This window comes from Pseudonaja textilis, chromosome 9 (genome assembly GCF_049901715.1).
Source record: "Pseudonaja textilis isolate UNSWEBS1 chromosome 9, rPseTex1.2, whole genome shotgun sequence".
Taxonomy (NCBI): Eukaryota; Metazoa; Chordata; class Lepidosauria; order Squamata; family Elapidae; genus Pseudonaja; species Pseudonaja textilis.
In genome coordinates, this window is record NC_141998.1 from 12,436,597 (window position 1) to 12,458,024 (window position 21,428).

At 41.1% G+C, this 21,428-nt stretch overlaps 1 protein-coding gene across 1 annotated transcript in view; it reads right to left on the minus strand.

The window, feature by feature from the left end:
• Nucleotides 1–21,428, minus strand: part of UNC5D (unc-5 netrin receptor D) — a 726,013-nt gene that overhangs the window by 149,499 nt on the left and 555,086 nt on the right. Inside the window, exons 5-6 of the mRNA XM_087938913.1 lie at nucleotides 4,696–4,876; nucleotides 2,900–3,067 (exon numbers count right to left, since the gene is read on the minus strand). Of these exons, the coding sequence (XP_087795039.1) occupies nucleotides 2,900–3,067; nucleotides 4,696–4,876 (349 nt within the window). The remainder of the gene's footprint in view (nucleotides 1–2,899; nucleotides 3,068–4,695; nucleotides 4,877–21,428) is intronic.

A 21,428-nucleotide genomic window follows, 5' to 3' on the forward strand; every position in this document is an offset into this window, starting at 1 on the left:
ATGTTTTTCTTTGACATATAGCTTGCAGAGAAGTATGTCTCCTCTGTCTGTGCAACTATAGATTCATTGAAAGCCAGATCTGCCAAAAAGAATGAATATCCAATCTTTCTTAAAATAGCTTGAAATGAAAATGTCTGAATGTGAATCTAAAGCTCAAAATTGCCTAGAAGATAACAAGTGCCAAATTTTTATCATTTTACCAAAGGGAAAATGAAATAGTTTTTCTTTAGTTGTCACTCTTCCTGCTATTTCTGACTTTCTCGGATTCATTTCATTTGGTTGCTTCATTTTGGTAAGAGAGGGAGAAAAAGATTGCCTGAAGCAAAATATAAAAAAAAATGATCTCAGGGAAAAATGCTGATTCATGTACAGGCCTCAGCTAAAAACTTTGTAAAAACTTGCCTCAAAACTCAGCAACTTTTACGTACTTTCACACCTACGAGATACATACAAAGTACCATTTTGAACAAAAAGTACAGACAGCACTAATATAGCAATTTCAGTTGGATGATCATTCTGCAAAATGTCATTTCATGCCAATTTTAACAAATTGCGATCTTGCATTTGGTATAGCTTTGAGAGGTGACTAGAATAGCAATAATAACATATGGGTAGTCCTCAACTTATGACCACAATTGAACCCAAAATTTCTGTTACTGATGAGAGTTGTTAAGTGATTTTGTCCCATTTTACGATCTTTCTTGCCATAGTTGTTAAATGAATCACTGCAGTTGTTAAGTTAGTAATATGGTTGTTAAGTGAATCTGGCTTCCCCATTGACTTTACTTGTCAGAAGGTTGCAAAAGGGGATCACATGACCTTGGGATGCTGCAACCATCATAAATACAAACCAATTGCCAAGCATCTGAATTTTGATCACGTGACATGGGGATGCTACAACTTTTTTAAGTGTGGAAAACAATCATGTCACTTTTTTCAGTTGCTGTTGTAACTTTGAAGGGTCAGTAAATAAACTGTTGTAGGTCAAGGACTACCTGTATCCTCTAGCTGATTTGGATGTTGGAGAGAAAACATAGAAAGGAAGAATGTCTGTGCTTGCATATTTTCTCCTTTTCATTGTCATAGAAATAATACAACAACTTTGCTTTGTATTACATAATTTTCAATAGTCCCTCAGGCTTGAAGCAAGACATTGGGGTTTGGTGTTAAGAACATCTTTCCAACTGGTATAGCTTTGAGAGGTGATAGCAATAATAACAACATATGGGTAGTCCTGAGATTTGAACATTTGGAAGAAACAGCATGCCAATATTTTCCATTCTTCCTCCTCATTCTAATAGGAAATATACTTTTTTCCATTTCTGTTTTTTCAAGCAAAAGGAAGTTATTGTGAAGTTCTCATATCTGGCATGTGGGATTTTTAACACAAGTCTTACTTATGAGATGGACATGAGACGTGTCCAGTCCTTTAATCATTTCTTCAGAGGTCTACTCCAGAGGCACACATATACTCTAAATGTTGAGAAGATTAAATATATTAACCTTTCAATTTAACCCCAAGGAAGGCATTCTTAAGGGAATTCCTGATAAAATGTTTTTGTTGTTCTGAAAGTATGGGCACCTAGGTTTAGGATGGAGATGGGGAAAATATATTACTTGAATTTTTTGCCATCTTGGCCCATTCAAGTAAACAAGAACACATTTGAAGAGATAATGGTAAAAAATGAGAACAAAATAGGTGTCTAGACAAAAGGACAGCCTCAGCAGACTGGAAAACTAATTTTAGCATTATGTCTTTTGGTGGCAAAAGGGGAAGTGGAAAGAAAACCCAGAGATTGATAGGTATGATTATTTATGAGATTCAACAATGGTTTGAGCAGAGGTGGTATTCAGCAGGTTCTAACCAGTTCTGGAGAACCAATAGCAGAAATTTTGAGTAGTTCAGAGAACTGGCAAATACGAGGTGTCTGACTGGAGATTTTACAGTATCCTCCCCCTGACATGCCCACCAAGCCACACCTATAGAACTGGTAGTAACAAATTTGAATCCCACCACTGGGTTTGAGACTTTTCACCTCAACAGCTGCTTTAAGTGAAAGTAATGTTGCTATGGAAATTCAGATTCCAACAAAATCTGGAGTTTTTGACATGTGCCAGAAATATCAAAGCCAGCCTTGCAGTCCTCTTGTTTACATCTAAGAGAAATTCAGGATCAATACATTTGTGAATTGCCTTACAGAGTGCACACTTTCCAGCTTGTAACCTGTACAAGCCTTGCCCAGTTCTGCTTGAAGTACCTGTGTTCAAACCATGCCTAGTTAAGAGAGGAAGTTAGAATAAAGGAGGAGAAAATGCTTGCAGTGTATAGTTCCAGTACATTCCAATTTAGACCTGTAGATAGGTGTTCCAACATCCATGGTGTTTTAGGTAATAAAGCTCATAGGGAATATGCAGAAGACAAAAGGGAAAATACATACATACACACAAACACAGATACAATCAGAGTGCATAAGAATTAGGTTGCAGATTAAAATCTTAATAACATTTTGGCCCAAAATTCAATTTTCTGATTCTGGAGAAACCAAGACATTGAAAAAGAAAAAAGGTTGTCCATGTGTCCCAACATTCACCACACCCTGAATAAAGATAGTGAGGAATCACCTTTTATCCAGAGTTTCTACCCATCCAACCAGATCAAATAGGATTGACATGCTGCAGATCCATCAGTCAAAGAATATCAGTTGATAGGGACTAGAAGACAAGTTTTTTTCTGCAGCAGCCCCTACTCTGTGAAACATCCTTTAGTGATTAGAATGCCCCCAACCCTGTTAATCTTCCCTAAAGTTTTAAGGACCTGGCTATGCACTCTAGCCTGGGGCTCTACATGCACTAAGGGCCCTGACTACTGGCTACACTGTTAACAGGATATCTTGCTTACTGGGACACAATGACGTGCAGGTAATTTTCTGTACAGACATTCCTTCGCAGAAAGCACCACCATTGAGGGGAGCGGGATTGGTACATGTCCGAGATCTCTTTTGCCATCCTCTGCCACACTGGGCATTGCAGTTTGACCAAGCCGTCCAAGAAGACCAGCCTCCATTCACTATACAAATACAAATGTAGGGGAATAAGTGAATATCATATTAGCATTTTACAACAGTCTTTGTTACACAACCTTCCATTTTCAATATTTTCTCCTTAAAAACAAATAAGGATGAGAGAATTATCACCATTTACATTATACATGCTAATGTACAAGTATTATTGAGGTGCACCTACCTAAAGGACATAGTATCAATAAATGGTAAGGAACTAATGATGACATAGGATCACTTTAATTCACTCCAAGCATATTTTTAAAAATTGTTCTTTTAATCCCTCCTTTATTATTTTTATAAATAACTCAAGATATTCTTTTCTCCTTCAATTTTCCCCTCATGAACAATCCTATGAGATGAGTTGAGTGAGACAGAATGACTAGCCCAAAGTCTTCTAATTGGCTTTCAGGCCTAAGACAGGATTAGAACTCATGGTCCCCTGGTTTTTAGACTGGTACCTTAACATTAGACCAAACTGGTTTTCATTTCAATTAGGTAAGGGAGGGAAGGGAAGGGAAGGGAAGTGTTGAGATATTATTCGGTCTTAATCAATGAAATGTCATTTGGTACTTTAATCAGAAGAAAAGATGAAACAACGAAAGAAAGAAGAAGAAAACTTCCCTGCTGCATTCAGGTTCAGCTGTCTGAAAAACGTCTGTAAGGTCATCTGTTAGTCTATGTCTTAAGTTTGATTAAGAGGCTCCAATGTTGTACAGACAGGTATCATTAATATACATTAGATTTTGGATCTCAAGGTATCGCTTAACTGCACTACCCAACATCCTTACTTTGGATACATCTAGTGGAAGTTGAGCTTCAGCAGGTTATAGACAACTTCAATATAACTGATACTTCACTATTTTTTAAAAAAGTGGGGAATACATAGCCCCAGTTCCACATTAATATAATCCTCCTCCTTCACCGAGACACACTTCTCTTCACTAATGAGCAATTGACTTTGTACCTCTTATGCCCACTCATTCTCAGCAAAGCATACATAGAATTTATGTAATCACAACTTTTATACTCTCAACTCTGTTTTGAAATCAAGGATCTTAATCTCTGACTGAACAGAGAAGTGTTAACAAGTTATTTTAATATGTTATTAAAAGTTATTAAGTTATCAAAAACAATAACACAATTATATTTTGCTTGGATGCTCTGAACTGTTAGAAGTCAGGAAAGGGAGCATTGACACGATCTGTCCTCCTATCACTATTACAAGTAGGAGGTTTATTTCAGTGTTCTACTAAACTTTTTTTCCCTTTCTGTCCAATTGTACCTAATTATTGGAGACTGCCTGAACAAGTTGCAATTATGTTGGAAAGTTTTTCAAAAGTTATTTGCCATTATCGCCATCTTAGAGCTGAAAGAAAATGACTAACTCAAGGTCATCCACCTGGTTTCGTATCTAAGGTGGGACCAGAACACAGAGCCACCTGGTTTCTAGTCTGATGCTTTAACCAGTACTTTTCAACCTTGGCAACTTTAAGATGTGTGGACTTCAATTCCAGGAAATCCTTGGCCAGTAGTGATGCTAAAAAGAAATGGATGAATGAATTCATTAACAATATTGATCAAGCAAGAGTGATACTCAAAGTCCAAGAAGTTACAACATGTCACACCTACTGACCATACACCACAACTGTGGCTGAAAGGCTTCTTCTTTTGGCAACGATGTTGGCTGCCATGCAAGTGTAGTTCCCTGAATCAGACAGCCGGGCTTGGCGGATAATTAGATTATGATCTGCTCGGGTATCAATATTTTCATCCTGTTCAGCATTGACCGGTTCTTCATTCTTAAGCCATTTCACCTTAAAAGAAAGTGAGTGAAAAAACAATTCATAAACTATGAATATTGATATACCACTCTGGTCACTATTTGAAATTAATTACATTAAAATAGACAAATCTGGTGCTGTTCCTGGAATCTCTTAACACTATCCATGTTGACTAAGAATCATGGGATTCAAAAAGACTTGGATGGCATCAAATGGTCCTCCTCCAATTATTAGCTGCTTGATAAAGTAGGATGACAATGAATTCAGATGAGAAAAAAGCAGGAAATGAAAATAATATGGAACCTTCTTTATTCAGTGCATTCACAAAGGGCATAGAAGAAAGTGAAGAAAGCTGAATTTGCTATGCTTTTCCTTGGAGATCTCTCTCTCTCTCTCTCTCTCTCTCTCGTCTATGTATTACAGATACTAATAAAATAGGATGTTGATAAAAGGAGGGCAGGAGAGATACAGAATTGGTAAAACAAGAATGCAGAGCTTCGTTCTGTTCTGTGTCTTCAGGACTGGAGAAATGTGGCAAATAAGGAGATTTCCAGAGAGGAGGTACAAACCTGGAGGATAATGGAAAAAAAGAAAAAAGTGGGATATACCAGGTAATACACAACCCCATTCTCCTCCCTGGCTGAGTCATCACACTAAGACTGTTTGGAAATAGAAGTGATACACACATAATGTGAAGTATCTTCAAAGATAAAGTTAAAAGCAACCACTTTACTGAGGCAAATGGCTGAAAAATATCATAAGGAAGCAACACAATCAAAGCACAGAACCTTCAGAATTGGGAAGAGTGATGCACAAATATTTCTTTGTCTTCCAACTCTATGAGTCTATGAATCTTTCCTTTTCTTTTTCAAAGGAAAGAAGCAGTATTCCTCCTCTCTTGGGAAAGCATAATGAGAAATCCCTTCTAGCATTTCCCCATGGTATAAAGCAACCCTGAGGTTCCAAATATTTTTCTTAAGGAGTCACAAGCTCTGAACCTTAAAGGCTCCCCAGCAAACCCTGAGTGAAAGATTGTTCCACTCCAGAGAGCTGTCTTGAATCTGCTAGCATGAAACCACACCAAAATACTTGATCCTGCAGAGCTGGTAAATTAATTGCAAAAACTATATCAATAAAGCAGAATATTTGTAGCTCAGGGTTGAAATGAGGGATCCTTGGTGCTCACTGAGTTTAGTTGTTTTCTTGAAGATGTTTCTTTATGTAAATCAAGTAACATCTTCAATGATAGTCACTGATATGTTCATTTGGGTAATGAAATATCTGTAAGAAAATGACCAAGCTTAGAGAGCACCAAGGACCCTTCATACCTTCTATCGAAATATTAAAAAGTGTATCATCTACAATTTTGCAATGGATATTTCATATCTATAAGAATTAGCCAGTGACAGTTAAGTCTCAAACTCTGGCAAATTATCCCAGGTGAGAGCCCAGAGACATGGAGGCAATCAGAGTATGGATCTGCAGGCTACAGGCATTCATTAGCAGACTGTGCTGGGCAGATGGCTGGCAATTTGTAGATGTTCTAGTTTATAAACAAATCATCAGCCGACCACTATCACAGCCAATTAGAATCCATGCCAGGCAGCAGTCTCCCCCATCCCACACCATTTATCACATTGGTTAGCTAGGGACAGAAAAAGCAAAATCAGGTTTCTGTTGAACATATTATGGAAATATGAGACTAGTGATAAAAAGTGGGAAAGAAACCCAGATACACAGGATTTGTGATGAGACTCTTTACATTATAGCTGAGTATGAATGCATTTAGACCAGGTGTGTCAAACTTGGAAGTCGGATCCAGCCCATGGGGTACTTACATCTGGCCCATGGGAACGCCCTGGAAACAGTGAGGGATAGCCTGTGATACTTCTGCCAGCAAAAATGGAGCTCCATTTTTGCTGACAGAGACTTGCAGGAGGTTGTTGCAGCTGAAAACAGAGCTTGGGAGCCCATTTTTGCTGGCAGACTATAGGCGACCCTGACACGAGTGATGTCAAGCTGACCATGCCCATCCTGGCCAGACCCCCCCTGCCCCCCCAGGTCAAACACAACCCTGATGTGGCCCTCAATGAAATCAAGTTTGACACCCCTGATTAAGACTAAGAAGTTATCTTGGTATGTCATCATGCAAATAAATAAATAAATACATTTATTTCACAATTTTAGTTTAAAATAAAGATGGTCCATAATGTGAGTGGACCCTGAAATTTCTAAAGTTCAATGTTTCTTGGTAGAGCAATGATTTGGCAAATTATAAATATGTTTTAATCTACAATAGGCTTAATATATCCTTAATTTTTAATAACACCAATGCCTAAATGGGAGAAAATAATCTACTTATTCCAATACTATACTGGATGTGGGGAAAATGAGGGAAAACCCGCTTTTGGCTGCAAAACTATTGCTTATTGCAGTTATCGTGCAAGCAATATTTTATTTTCTTACTTCCCATATATGTTTTTTTTTTCTTTCTCATCCCACTTCCTCCTTTTTATTTCCACTATCTCTGGAAGGAATCTAAGGGTAGTTTAAAGTAAGAAGACATTGTGAATTACTTTACTGATAGCAAAAAGAGCTACCAGATATTTTCGTTTTACCTGTGCAGGGTCTAGAGTGTAAATTAAGAATTATTTGAGCATAGAAAGTTCAAACTCATATACCCACGAGAATATTCCTGGATGTTTTCGACATTTTTCAGACAGACTGCAACTGGAGAGTAGTATCTCAGTTTGGAGGTAATGATAAACTACAATTTGGAATATTTCTCCAGGAAAAATCTTCTGTCTCTAGTACATCAAGGAACTATGTATATTAATAATACATGGATGGGTATTTGTGTGTGTATGTGTGTGTGTGTGTGTGTGTGTGTGTGTGTGTGTGTGTGAGAGAGAGAGAGAGAGAGAGAGAGAGATTGGTAATGTTGCTAAATATAACAAAAGTTGCCTTTCTTTATGAGAGTATCTCACTTTCAGCTTGGATCTAAAATTTAACATGAAGACCTAGAAGCTTGACCATTCTGATTTAGAGTTTGTGAATTTCCTAGGGTAGGGCACCTTTTAATAAATTTGCAAAACAGCTGTTAACTTCATTATTCATAGGAACTACCAAACCATGTAGTCTCTAGAGTCACACACATACATTTTCTAAAAAGCAAAGGAAAAATAACAGTGGGGTTTTTTCCTAAAAGATCCTGGCTTAACAGAGCCAACATCTCTTTACCTGAAGCTGGAAGGATATAACAAGGAAGAAATGGTAATTTTTTAGGAATGGAATTCAAGAGACACCCTGAGATATTCATATTTTCACCCTCTCATGTTTATGGGTCAATGTACAAAGCCTTTAAAATTATGCTCTTTATCTTCATAATAATCTGGATCATAAATGAAAAATGAGCAACATGTTCAAGGTCACCCAATGATTTTGCAAAGCTCATCAATCAAGACTTCCGGCTTTGGATCTTTTGGTAGAAATCACAATGACACGGCCTTCCAATTTAGGACTGCCAACACTTTCCCAGAACATCTAAAATATTTTGATAGGTCACACTGAATATGGAGGGGGAGAAGGAAGGATAGCCATCTAATAATAACTAATACCTTCCCATTGGAGCCTCAGGCCAACTGGCAGATCTTTAGGCCATTAAGGAAGATTAGGAGGGTTGATGTGGATCTCACCTCAGAGGATATAATATTCCAAAGGGTACAAGCCATAGCCAAAAAATGCTCTTCTCCTGAACCCTGCTATCCAAAATTCCTTCACTTATGAGTTCCACAGCATGCCACTTATGCTGGCATAGGTGGAGTAGCCAAATCCCATTGGGTGAGACAGTTCCTCGGATAGCCTGAACTTGTGCCTTGAAGGGATTTAAAGGTGACAATCAACATCTTGAATTGTACCTGGAAGCCAATCAGTAGCCAATGCCATTAACAGAATAATAGTGCAACATGGGCCACCCAAGACTGCCCATGCCTCCACATTGTACACCAATTGTAGCTTCTGAATATTCTGTAAGGATAGCCCTCTGCAAGGATAGACTGCATTGTAGTCCAGGTGTGAGATGACCAGAGCTTGACTGTAATTCCTATAGTTACTATAGGTTCTTGCCCAGGATTAACCAGGCCTAAATCTATTTGGTTTTTCTTAGATCAGTCAAACTCACCTAGGCGTTACCAAGGGCAACTGCAAAAGGTAAGAACAGTTCATGCTAAATTACCACCATTCGTTACCATTCGTATTTTCTCTTCCAAAATACTTCAGCAATGTTCTAGGTCTGAGAATCTCTTGCATTTTGAGATTGAACATTTGTGAAATTAGGTGAAGGGAAAAAATATGCAGTATTTAAAAAGAGTAATGAGTTCTTCAGAACAGTTCCAAGTTTTGTGAGAGGCAGAACGTTTGTGTGTGTGTGTGTGTGTGTGTACAGTATATCACAGAAGTGAGTACAGCCCCTCACATTTTGTAAATATTTAAGTATATCTTTTCATGTGACAACACTGAAGAAATGACACTTGGCTACTGTCATGCCCTTGTTGAAGTCTGATTCTGAGGGGGAGATTGAGCAGCTGACAGGGAGTGGGAGTGTGGCTCCAGTGGCTGTGGAAGAAATGGAGGAAGGGCAAAATCCAAAAAGAGATCACTTTGGCAAAAAAACAAATCTGGTCACGTTGCCAACTTCAAAAGCCGATACAAAAATTTATGCAACCAGATAAAAACTGAATGCACTAATTATCACATTAAACAAGAGGAAAACCTTCTATGCACAAATTCCACCCATGCTTTCTACAATTTTGTAAACAACAAACTAAAAGATTCAAAGTCCATCCCACCCTTGAAAGGGCCTAATGGCAAAGACTGCAATGATGACACCATCAAAGCCAACCTCTTTAACACATTCTTTGGCTCAGTATTTCTAAACAGCAATGGATCAAGCCCAGTACTTCCTAGTTGAACCACAGAAAACTACAATGATCTACTACATATCAATTTTACAGAAGACATTGTTGAAAAAGCACTACGCAATCTAAAACCATTCCTATATATTGGACTGGACAGAATATGTGCCTACTTCTTAAAAAAGCTATCTACTGCCAGAGCCGAACCTCTAAGCAAAAATCTTTCAGGACCAGCTCCTTGCCAAAAGTATGGTCACAAGCCATGGTCATCCACATCTTGAAAAACGGAGACCTCAGCCTAGCTGAAAATTACAGACCAATCTCTTTATGTTATGTCACGTGTAAAGTCATGGAATCAATTATTAACCATTCCATTATCCTCCACTTAGAGACAAACAACCTACTCTCTAATAAACAATTCGGTTTCAGAAAAAAACTATCCTGTAATCTCCAACTCTTACACTGCAAAAACATATGGACTACACAACTCGATCAGGGCAAAGCAATAGACACAATCTACATAGACTTCTATTAAGCCTTTGATTCAGTGGTACATCACAAACTACTACTAAAACTAAAATCTTATGGTATTTCTGGACACCTACATAACTGGATAGAAGCATTCCTGTCAAACAGACAACAAATGGTCAAAATTGGGAGCGTCCTATCAAATTCTGTACCTGTCAACGGTGGTGTTCCCCCAAGGCAGTGTTTTAGGACCAACTCTCTTCTACTCTCTTATACTCTACATAAATGACCTCTGTGATCATATTAAGAGCAACTGCGTTCTCTTCTCTGATGATGTAAAGCTATTCAACACCACCAACAATACTACTACCCCCCAAAAGAACTTGACTATGTATCAGAATGGTCAAACAAATGGCAACTTCAAATCTCAACAAATAAATGCTCTGTCTTACATATTGGCAAAAAAAATCAGAAAATCAAATACAAGCTGAATCGTCAAGACCTTGTTGAGGATCCAAACTCTGTCAAGGTTCTTGGAGTACTCATCTCTAATGATTTAAGTGCTAGAGCCCACTGTAACTACATAGCCAAAAAGGCATTAAGAGTTGTTAACCTAATCCTACATAGCTTTTTCTCTGGTAATATCACACTACTAACTAGAGTAGCGGTCGCCAACCGGTGGGCTGCAGGCCACTGGTGGGCCATGAGAAAATTTTGATAGGCCACAGAGAAATCTCACCCCCAGAGCACCCCCACAATGCAATTATTCCAGGCTGCAAAGAAACACAAGGCTGCGCCACCCACATGGCCCATGGGAACCCTTCCTGCTCACTCACTCCTTACTCTGCTAAATTGCTATTTGCCTGCTAAATTGCTATTTTTCCTTTTTCCGACCATCATCTGTTCTGCTGTGCCAGGAGATTTAGATTAGTTAGAAAGCAGGAAATGGTTGGATTTCTTGCTTTCTAGCTAATCTTTTAGATCTTCAGCTCAGCACAGCTGAACCTCCCTTAAGACTGTTTGCTTGCAAACAAATTTAGTGCAGACTCACAGCGAGCAAATTTGAGAGACTGAGCTAGCCAATGGCAGATAGACAGATCACTGAATGATTCTGTGAACAACTTAATCTGCCTGCTTTGCCTGATTTTGGGTAAAAGCTGCTCTTTTTTATAAAAAATTCAATATTTATATACATATTAATAATATTTACATACAAGTCATGCCCAGCCAGTCACATGACCACCAAGCCACACCCACAAATTAGGCCATGCCCACAGAATCGGTTAGTGGTCCCTGGGATCTAAAATTATGAGTTTGGTGGTCCCTGAGGTCCAAAAGGTTGGCGACCCCTGAACTAGAGCGTACAAAATATTTGCTAGACCAATATTTGAATACAGCTCATCAGTCTGGAACCCACATTACGTATCTGATATTAACACAATTGAGAAAGTCCAGAAATATTTCACAAGAAGAGTTCTCCACTCTTCTACTCATTGCAGAATACCTTATGCCACCAGACTTGAAACTTTAGACCTAGAAAACCTAGAACTACACTGCAATTGGTTCAATCTAAATATAGTATATAAAATCATGCATTGCAATGTCCTATCTGCAAATGAATACTTCAACTTCAATCATAACAATACAAGATCACACAAAAGATACAAACTCAAGGTAAACTGCACCAAACTTGATTGCAGAAAATACGACTTCAGCAACAGAGTGGTCAATGTTTGGAATACTCTACCTGACTCTGTGGTTTCTTCTCCAAACCTCCAAACCTTTAACCTTAGACTGTCTACTATTGACCTCACCCCTTTCCTAAGAGGTCTGTAGGGGGCGTGCATAAGCGCACCAATCGTGCCTACAGTCCCTGTCCTATTATTTCTTTTTATTCTTCTTCTACGTATCTGTCTCATGTATTCAAAACTATGTTTATACTTATACCTGTTATCTTGTAAGCGATTGACAAATCAAATAAATAAATAAATAATAAATAATAATAAACAAACAAACAAACAAACAAATAAATAAATAAATAAAATCCAGCTGGGAATTCAGAGGAAGACCCAGGACCACGCCCCTCTTCATCCTGGGGTACACAGGGAGGAACGTTGAAGGGAGCAACTTGGCTCATGGGAGAGAAAAAGACTCCGATCCTTTTCATTAGTTGCAGCTGGGAGAACAGGATATAAGAAGGGTGTTTGCACACAGCACCTTGTGGGAAGCAAAGTGTGCATTATCTTTGTCGAGGCTTATCTGGGTTTTGGCATCCTCCCAACTGTGTGTGCTTCATTATCTTTTGGAAATCTGCAATTTTTTATCCTGGACTGTTGTGTTAATTACTTCAGAGTGGTTTGTGTTGGTTTTTTTATTTCTAAGTTTTCTGTACTTTGGGTTTGGACTGCATTTCTTCCCTTTGTAGACTGTTTTTGGAAAAGTTTGATCTCCAGCTGAGGATAACTGGACATTTGGGGCCAATTTGGAGGTATTAAAGGGAATTTATCTACTTTTGTGACTTTTTTATTTTTGTGCTGTGCCCTGGGTTATCACAGCTACAATGTAAAGTAGTGAGGATACAGCTTGTAAATGTGTAAATGTGCTGTCCCCTCAAATTAAAGCAACACACAGCCATTAATGTCTAAACTGCTGGCAAAAAGTGAGTACATCCCTAAGTGATAATGTCCAAATGGTGCCCAAAGTGTCAATATTTTGTGTGGACACCATTATTTTCCAGCACTGCTTTAACCCTCTTGGGCATAGAGTTCACTAGAGCTTCACAGGTTACCACTGGAGTCCTCTTCTACTCCTCCATGCAGTGGTGGGATTCAACATTTTTTACTACTGGTTCTGTGGGCATGGCTTGGTGGGCATAGCTTGGTGGGTATGGCAGGGGAAGGATATACTGCAAAATCCCCCTTCCTTCCCCACCCCACTGACCTGCTTTCCAGCTCCATTCTCCTGTGTAGGGAGAACCAAAGGAAACCCAGCCAATCAGCTGGGACTTGATGGAAGGCAGAGGATAGATGGGGTTGGCAGGGCCTGTCAGAGGTGGGATTGGCTGGTTCTCCAAACTACTTGGAATTTCCACTACCAGTTCTGTAGAACCGGTCAGAACTGGCTGAATCCCACCTCTGCCTCCATGACAATGTCACAGAGTTGGTGGATGTTAGAGACCTTATGCACCTCCACCTTCCATTTCAGGATGCCTCACAGGTGCTCAATAGGGAGACATTTTTGGCTAGTTCATCACCTTTACCCTCAGCTTCTTTAGCAAGGCATTGGTTGTTTTGGAGGTTTTAACATTACCATGTTGGAATACTGCCCTGCGGCCAGTCTCTGATCATGCTCTGCTTCAGTATGTTGACATTCATGGTTCCCTCAATGAACTGTAGCTCCCCAGTGCTGGCAACACAAGACCATGACATTCCCACCACCATGCTTGACTCTAGGCAAGACACACTTGTCTTTGTACTCCTCACCTGGTTGCCACCATACATATTTGACACTATCTGAACCAAATAAGTTTATCTTGGTCTCATCAGACCACACAGCATAGTTCCAGAAATCCATGTCCTAAGTCTGTTTGTCTTCAGCAAACCGTTTACAGGCTTTCTTGTGCATCATCTTTAGAAGAGGCTTCGGGGGTGAAATTCAATCACCTTGCACCACCTCGTGCAAGATGGTAGGGAAGATTGGGTTCAGTTTGCTGAACTGAACAATCGCCCTTGGTTGGCACCGCCCATGGCCACCCAGTCGCACCTGTGTTGGCAACAGGGGCAATACCGGTGGTTGGTGGACTAAAATGCGCAGGGAGGGAGAGTAGCGTGTGGGAGATCGTGGCATCGGAGCCTTTCCCAGGTGTTCCCTGGCCTGTGAGGGGATGGTATGATCTCCCGTGCCCCCCCTCAGGAGCTGCAAAGTGCTTGCCACCCCTCTGGCACCTGCCAAGCTTCCTCCCCACCATGCTTCTCTTCCTCCTTGCCAAAAGTGCTTGCACACTCATCAGGAAAGAGGGTTGGTGGGTTCTAGAGGGGTGGTGAGCACTTTGCGGCCTGCAAGGGGAGCCTGGCTGGCGGTTTCCATGGCAACCCAGGAGAGCCAGCTCATTTGGACTGCTTGTGCCCACTTAGCCTGGCTGACTCAATGGCTGGGAGCTCAGGCAAGGGAGAAGGCACTGGAGGGACCCCTGCCCGTCATGACTTTCTTCCAGCCCCACAACCACCAAGTACTGGTGCTGTATAGTGAGGAGGGGTGGGGGGAGAGATGGGGGAGGCACCACTTCTCCTCCTCCTGCCAGGATATGATGCTGAGCATGGGTACTCAGCTTCTTTGATTGACCATGGCGAGGCATATTCTGAGTGGAACCTGTACTATTAAACCATTGTATGGTCTTGGCCACCATGCTGTAGCTCAATTTCAGGGTCTTGGCAATCTTCTTATAGCCAAGGCCATCTTTATGTAGAGCAACAACTCCTTTTTTAGATTCTGAGAGAGTTCATTGCCATGAGGTGCCATGTTGAACTTCCATTGACCAGGATGAGTGAGAACGATAAGATCAAATTTAACACACCTGCTCCCCCCTTCACACCTGAGACTTTGTTATACTAATGAGTCACATGACACCAGGGAGGGGAAATAGCTACATGGCACCCATTTGGACATTATCACTTAGGGGTGTACTCACTTTTGTTGCAAGCACTTTAGATATTAATGGCTATGTGTTGCATTATTTTGAGAGGACAGCACTGTTATACAAGCTGTATCCTCACTACTTTACATTGTAGCCAAGTGTCATTTCTTCAGTGTTGTCACATGAAATGATAAACTTAAATATTTACAAAATGTGAGGGGGTATACTCACTTCTGTGATATACTGTGTGTGTGTGTGTGTGTGTGTGTGTGTGTGTGTGTGTGTAAATACTGTCAGCATTCCAGGGAAAATCCATTTCTGTCAGTAACTCCAAGACACACGCCATCTGCAGGGCCTGATGGCATTCCTGGTGCAGTAGTTAAAATGTGTGCTGACCAGTTGGCAGAAATATTTACAAAGTTGTTCAATCTATCTTTAACACATGCCATCATTCCACAATGCCTGAAGGCTGCAACCATCATCCCCATTCCCAAAAAAACAAATATAAACACTCAGTGACTATAGGCCCATAGCGTTAACAAGCTCCATTATGAAGATTTTGAGTGACTAGTTTCACAGCACATCAGTGCCTCCCACCCTCCTTTGATCAACATCAGTTTGCTTATAGAGCAAACCAATCTACAGAGGATGCTATGGCCATCATACTTTATAGAGCGCTGAGTCATCTGGAGAACAAACAGAGCTATGTGAGGATGCTCTTTGTAGACTACAGCTCTGCATTTAACACTATCATCCCAGATATACTAGCAACCAAACTGTATAATCTGCAGGTCCCCACCCCCATGTGCTCCTGGATTAAGAACTTTTTGACAAACAGACCACAGTGTGTTAGACTTGGCCCCCACCTTTCTTCCACTATTATACTCAGTACTGGTTCCCTCCAGGGTTGTGTCTTGAGCCCCCTGCTATATGCCTTGTACACCCTTGACTGCTCACCAAGCCACGCAACAAACACCATCATAAAGTTTGCGGACGACACAACTGTGATTGGTCTCATCTCCAGAGAGGATGAGACAGCATATAGGGCAGAAGTAGAGAACCTGTCTGTATGGTGTTCACAAAACAATCTGTCACTGAATGTCCATAAAACCAAAGAACTGATTATGGACTTCAGGAAACATGGACAGGACCATGCCCCACTCATCATCAACGGAGAATGGGTGGAAACCGTCCCTATGATCAGATTCCTTGGCATCCATATTTCAGCCGATATCTCCTGGTCCCCTAACACCAAGGCCATAGTGAAGAAGGCTCAGCAGCAGCTGCACTTCCTGCAGGTTCTCAGGAAAAACAATCTGGATAAGAAGCTGTTGCTGGATTTCTATAAAGCCTCTGTGGAGCGCACTCTGACATACTGTCTGGGTGTGTGGTATGCAGGCTCCTCAGCTGAGGATAGGAAAACTGTACAGAGGGTGATAAACACAGCTCAAAAGATCATTGGTTGCCCTCTGCTCTCCCTGGAAGACTTAGCCAGGTCCCATTGCCAAAGCAGAATCAAGGCTACCATAGAAGACCCCTCACACCCTGGCAATTATCTTTTTGACCTGCTGCCTGGACGGCGCTTTAGGTCAATAAAATCCCACACCACTAGACTAACAAATAGTTTCTTCTCCTGGGCCATCCGAACCGCAAATAAATACAAAGTCACTACCTTATTAAGATGTGAAAAGATGTGAAATCGCAATATCTTATTCAGATGTATAATAACATATTACAGTACAATCCATCTCTTGTGTATTATACTCGGCAAAGCGTCACAGTCAGTGTTGGATGTATATTTTGTGTATATTCATAGATATTGTACTCTTTAATTACAAATGGAGACGCGGGTACTCTATTTTTCTTATTTTCATCTTTAAATGCTCTGGTTTTATTGTATTGCGAAGAGTTGCGGGGTGCGTCCACAGTTTCATTGTACTTGTACAATGACAATAAAGTTCTTATCTTATCTTATCTTATCTTAATATTAATATTAATATTAATATTAATATTAATATTAATATTAATATTAATATTAATATTAATATTAATCTTATCTTATTAGAACAGTACTTGGCACGTACTGGGGAAATCCAGAAATAAATCTTCCTGTCTTCCCCACAAAGTGGGGCTACAACCCATCCCCTTTTCCTTCATCACCAGATCATGTGCACCAATCCCAAAGTATGTTCTAATTCTTTCTATGCCACACTCTGTAACACTCTGCAACTATTTGGTCTGGGTCGCCAAACTAGTAGCGACTTCTGGTTGGCCATGTCCCTGACCCGGTCGCCCGGTTGCCACTCACTCACCCCTTCTGGCTGCTTGATTCTTGCTCACCTTTTATGGAGTCTCGATGCCCACCCTATATATGTTGCCTTTGCCACATGGCCCAGCTAATCATCTCGCCACTTGTCTTGTTGATGCCTGGTCAGCTCAGCTCACCAAAGATAAGCAATGCATGCCATTCGCTCACCCTTCGCCTTGGGTCAGGGGCCTGGGCCCCAGGAATGCACTATTCCCCAAGGCCCTGGAGCCACTGCTCGCCTTGGCTGGTTCAGGGAACCCATGATTCCCCAGCTCTGGCCTTGCCCCAGAGCCGCTGCCTGCTTGCCACCCACTCTCCCTTAAGCATGACGTGTCACCCAGTTTCCCCTCCTTCAGAGGCCCCGGACCTTAAACTCCTTGCTTCCTCCTCTACGACTGCCTCTTTCATCATCCGTGGCCACTACCATACCTTCCTCCCATGACTGACTGCCAGGGAAGACAAGCCAGGGCTGAGAGTCACTGGGCTCACAGCCAGCCCACATCTCACCCCCCTTGTTGTGAGGTGCCTATGGCCGCTGCCTCTTTTTTTACTGTGAGAAGCCTCCCAGCTGCTGCCTCTTTGCCAGACAGAACTGAGCTGGCTGGCTGGAGGCTTCTTGTGCTGAAAAAAAGAGGCAGCAGCTGCAGGCTACTTGCACCAAAAACTACTGGTCTCCACTTTTCAAATATGCCAAAAAATAGCTTCAGTCCCACCCTGTTCTTTGCACCAGCTGTGCACATGCACCCCATTGCCTGCTTCACCAGAGAGACTTGCCTGGCAAGTACTTCTGCTCCAACTCAGCAGGCAATGGGGTGCATACCAGTGTGAAAAACAGGACAGTGAGTCCCAGGTGCTGTTTCTTTGCCAGCCGTATCTGAGCCAGTAGCCCACACGCCATCTCTTAGCAGAAGGTTCCAGTACCTCAGATGTGTACGCATGAGGCTGGGACCTTCTGCCAGGAGATGGTGCATGGGCGAGTCCCTCTGACACCATGAGATGCACACGCTCTATGTATGCCCGAGGAGGAGGAGAAGACTTGGTTGAACTTTTCTGTCTCCCTTCGCTCTGCTGCTGCTCGGAAGGCAGCCGCCTCAGCTTATCCCTTTAAAGTACTTCAATGTGGAGTGGGGGACCAAAAAGGGACAGGCAGGGTATAGGAGCTGCCTTCCAACTCCTGGCCAAGTCTCATCCTGTCCCCCCTCCCCAAGAAGCCTCCAGTCATCACCTCTTTGCTGGTAGGAGAATGCTCCAGCTGCCACTACCAATTCAGTTCTGGCTGGCAAAAAAGTGGCTGCTGCAGGCCCTTCACACTTGCAAAAAATGGCGTAAGAAGCCTCCAGCCACCATCTCTTTGCTGGCAGGAGAATCCTCCAGTCGCTGCTCCCAGCTCGGTTCCAGCCAGAAAAGAGGCGACAAAAATTGTGCAGGTCCACCCCATTGAGCCCGCTGCACTGGAGGGACTTGCCCAAGCAAGTCTGAGTGGAGCAGCACAGCAGGCAATGGGGTGAGCCAGTGTGGCTGGCACCTAGAACGCAATGGTGGTGCATTGGAAAAGCAGAGCAAACCTGGAGGTTGGTAATTTTCACTGCAAGAAGCCTACAGCTGCTGCGTTTTTTTTCTGGTATGGCTGGAGTTTAGCTGCACCTAAAAAAAAAAAAAATGCAGCGGCTGCAGGCATCTTGTGACAAAAGCGAGATGTGAGCTGGTGAGGAGCCCAGTGACAACAATGGCTCAGCCCTCGCTTGCCTTCACTAGCAGCCAGTTGCAGGAGAAAGGTAAAGTCACAGTCGTGGGATGATGAAAGAGGTGTTCATGGGGGAAAAAATTGGGATTTTAAGGCTGGGGCCTCTGAAAGAGGGGAAACGGGGTGACGCATGTGACTGGTGAAGGGAGAGCGGGTGGCATGCAGGATTTGGCCAGGCCTTTGACAGATTAGGCCAGGCTTTCTGGGCAGAAAATAGGTAGATAGGTAGAAATTCATTTTTTTTCCTACCAGATTCTGTGGGCGTGGCTTGGCAGGGTCATGTGACTGAGTGGGTGTGAGTGACATCAAGTTGAACACACCCACTCAGTCACATGAACCTCCCCCATCAAGCCACACCTACAGAACCAGTAGGGAATACTACCACTGAATGAATACCACCATTGAATACCACCACTGACACACATATATGACAAAGAAATATCACAGTTCAAATACACACGGTGAAAAAAAGTCCTGCAAATTTACAAAAGGTAATGTGATCTGTTTGGACTTGATTATCGTTGGTTGTTTGACTGCCCCTTAGATAAATCTAGAATATTTCTAATAGGGACACCAACAAAAAGAGTTTTTTGGAAAGATAAGTAGTTGTAGGTTGCAGAAGTGTGAAAAAAAATAGCTGAATATTCATATCAGAACAAAAATAGGTTTTGTAAAGGAAGGAAAGAAGGAAGAGAAGGAGGAAAGGAGGGAGGAAGGAAGTACATATACTGAAATGAATGCTTTCCTTTTTTTAATCATGGAAAACTATTGCGCAAATGTTCATAATGTGATGATTATTCAGACATTCTCTCCTCTCCTCCCTCCCCCACAGAGTTCTTCCCAAGACCAGGCTTTTTCATGTTAGGTTCATGACCTCTATTTCATAATGACAGACATTGATATACTCTAAATTTATTGTTTTGTCTTTTTTGGAAACAGCATGCCTGGAATTGAAATGTTCCCATCAAGTACTGCTAAATTGCAAATTGAGCCATAAAACTATTCAGGGGCAGATATGGATTAATTCCACTTCCATGTATAGAACCGCAGCTGATAAATTATCCTAAGCATGTATTTGCACCAATTATAGGTTGTCGAGAGAGAGTAGTTTACAGCATTAGCCAAACAAAATCAGTTAAGCATCTCACAACCCAGACAGAGGTAAGGATTAATATTCCCTTTTGTTAATAGGAGCAAAATTATATCTTAATTTATTGATTTTTGCAAATAACTTGGATGAAGAAGTATTTATCATATTTATCGTAAAAAGGAATCGTTTGGGTAAGAAACTCAAAATATGAAATTTGGCCTGCTAAAAATAATTGGAATTAATGTATGGATATAAGAATCAGAAAAGGAGTGCTTTTAAGTTCTTCCCCATAATACTCTGGACTACCAGCATCTTATTTCAGAGCACAAATTACAAATACTCAAGGGTCCTGCAAAACTCCACATAATTAGCACCAGATAGACGTCCAAAGCAGAAGAAAGGATAGGAGAAACTGTAGAAGAAAATTACAATCATGAGCAAACGTAATTCATAACAATTATTATTTTTTTCTCTCCTAACATTTTCTCACAAATGAAGGTTTTACTTTTTTAGCATCAACTGAATGCTGATTCATTGGTTGAGACAGCAATTGACCCACTGGCTTGTTGTCTGAGCTTGATGTCATGAACTGAGAGAGTGACTGGTCCTGGGTCATCCAGCCAATTTCCATGCCTAAGGCAGGACTAGAACTCACAGTCTCCTGGCACCTTAAACACTGGACCAAACTGCAATGATTGAAATGTTAATATTAACTTGTAAGCTTTATTAAGGCTTTCACATGAACATGGACAGATCTTGCTGCCAAATCCATGTTCATTCTAGATGTAAATGTTCTCTGAAACACGTTTTTGTCTATGTCCCCTTTTTTAGATACACAGATCTAAAGATACAAATATAAAAACACACTTTGCTAATATACCCTTGATCATATAATTGCTCCAGACCAAATAACACTTATAAATGTTGTAATTCTCTAATCTTAAAACCAATTCCACTCAGAATGGACACCTATCATGAGTCAAATGATATGCTTAACTCTAAACTCAGGTGAATAAAACACAATTTCTGTTTTCAATAACATGTTATGCCTCCCAAAAAAACATACACCTAAGTGATATCTTGGTTTCTTCAACATGCTGAATCCCATTAAAACTTGGACTAGCATGATATTCATTAAAAGAAGTTCAAAATATTATAATCCTTCCATCCATCCAGCACTACATTTCCGTTCAACTAAAACAAGACTAAAAACAAACAAAACCCCAAGTTCCTTATTCAAAGAGAAAGTCAAACACAACAAAAATGCATTAATGCTTTGAGATCTATACTTATGCAAGCTGCATTTCCTGTGATGTATCCAATATGAATTCAGTTTTAATTAAAGGGGCACCATTCCTCCCTTTGGGGCTGAAAATTAATCAGTTTAACTTTAAAGGAATTGTGCCTCCAATTCAAGAGTTACCAAACT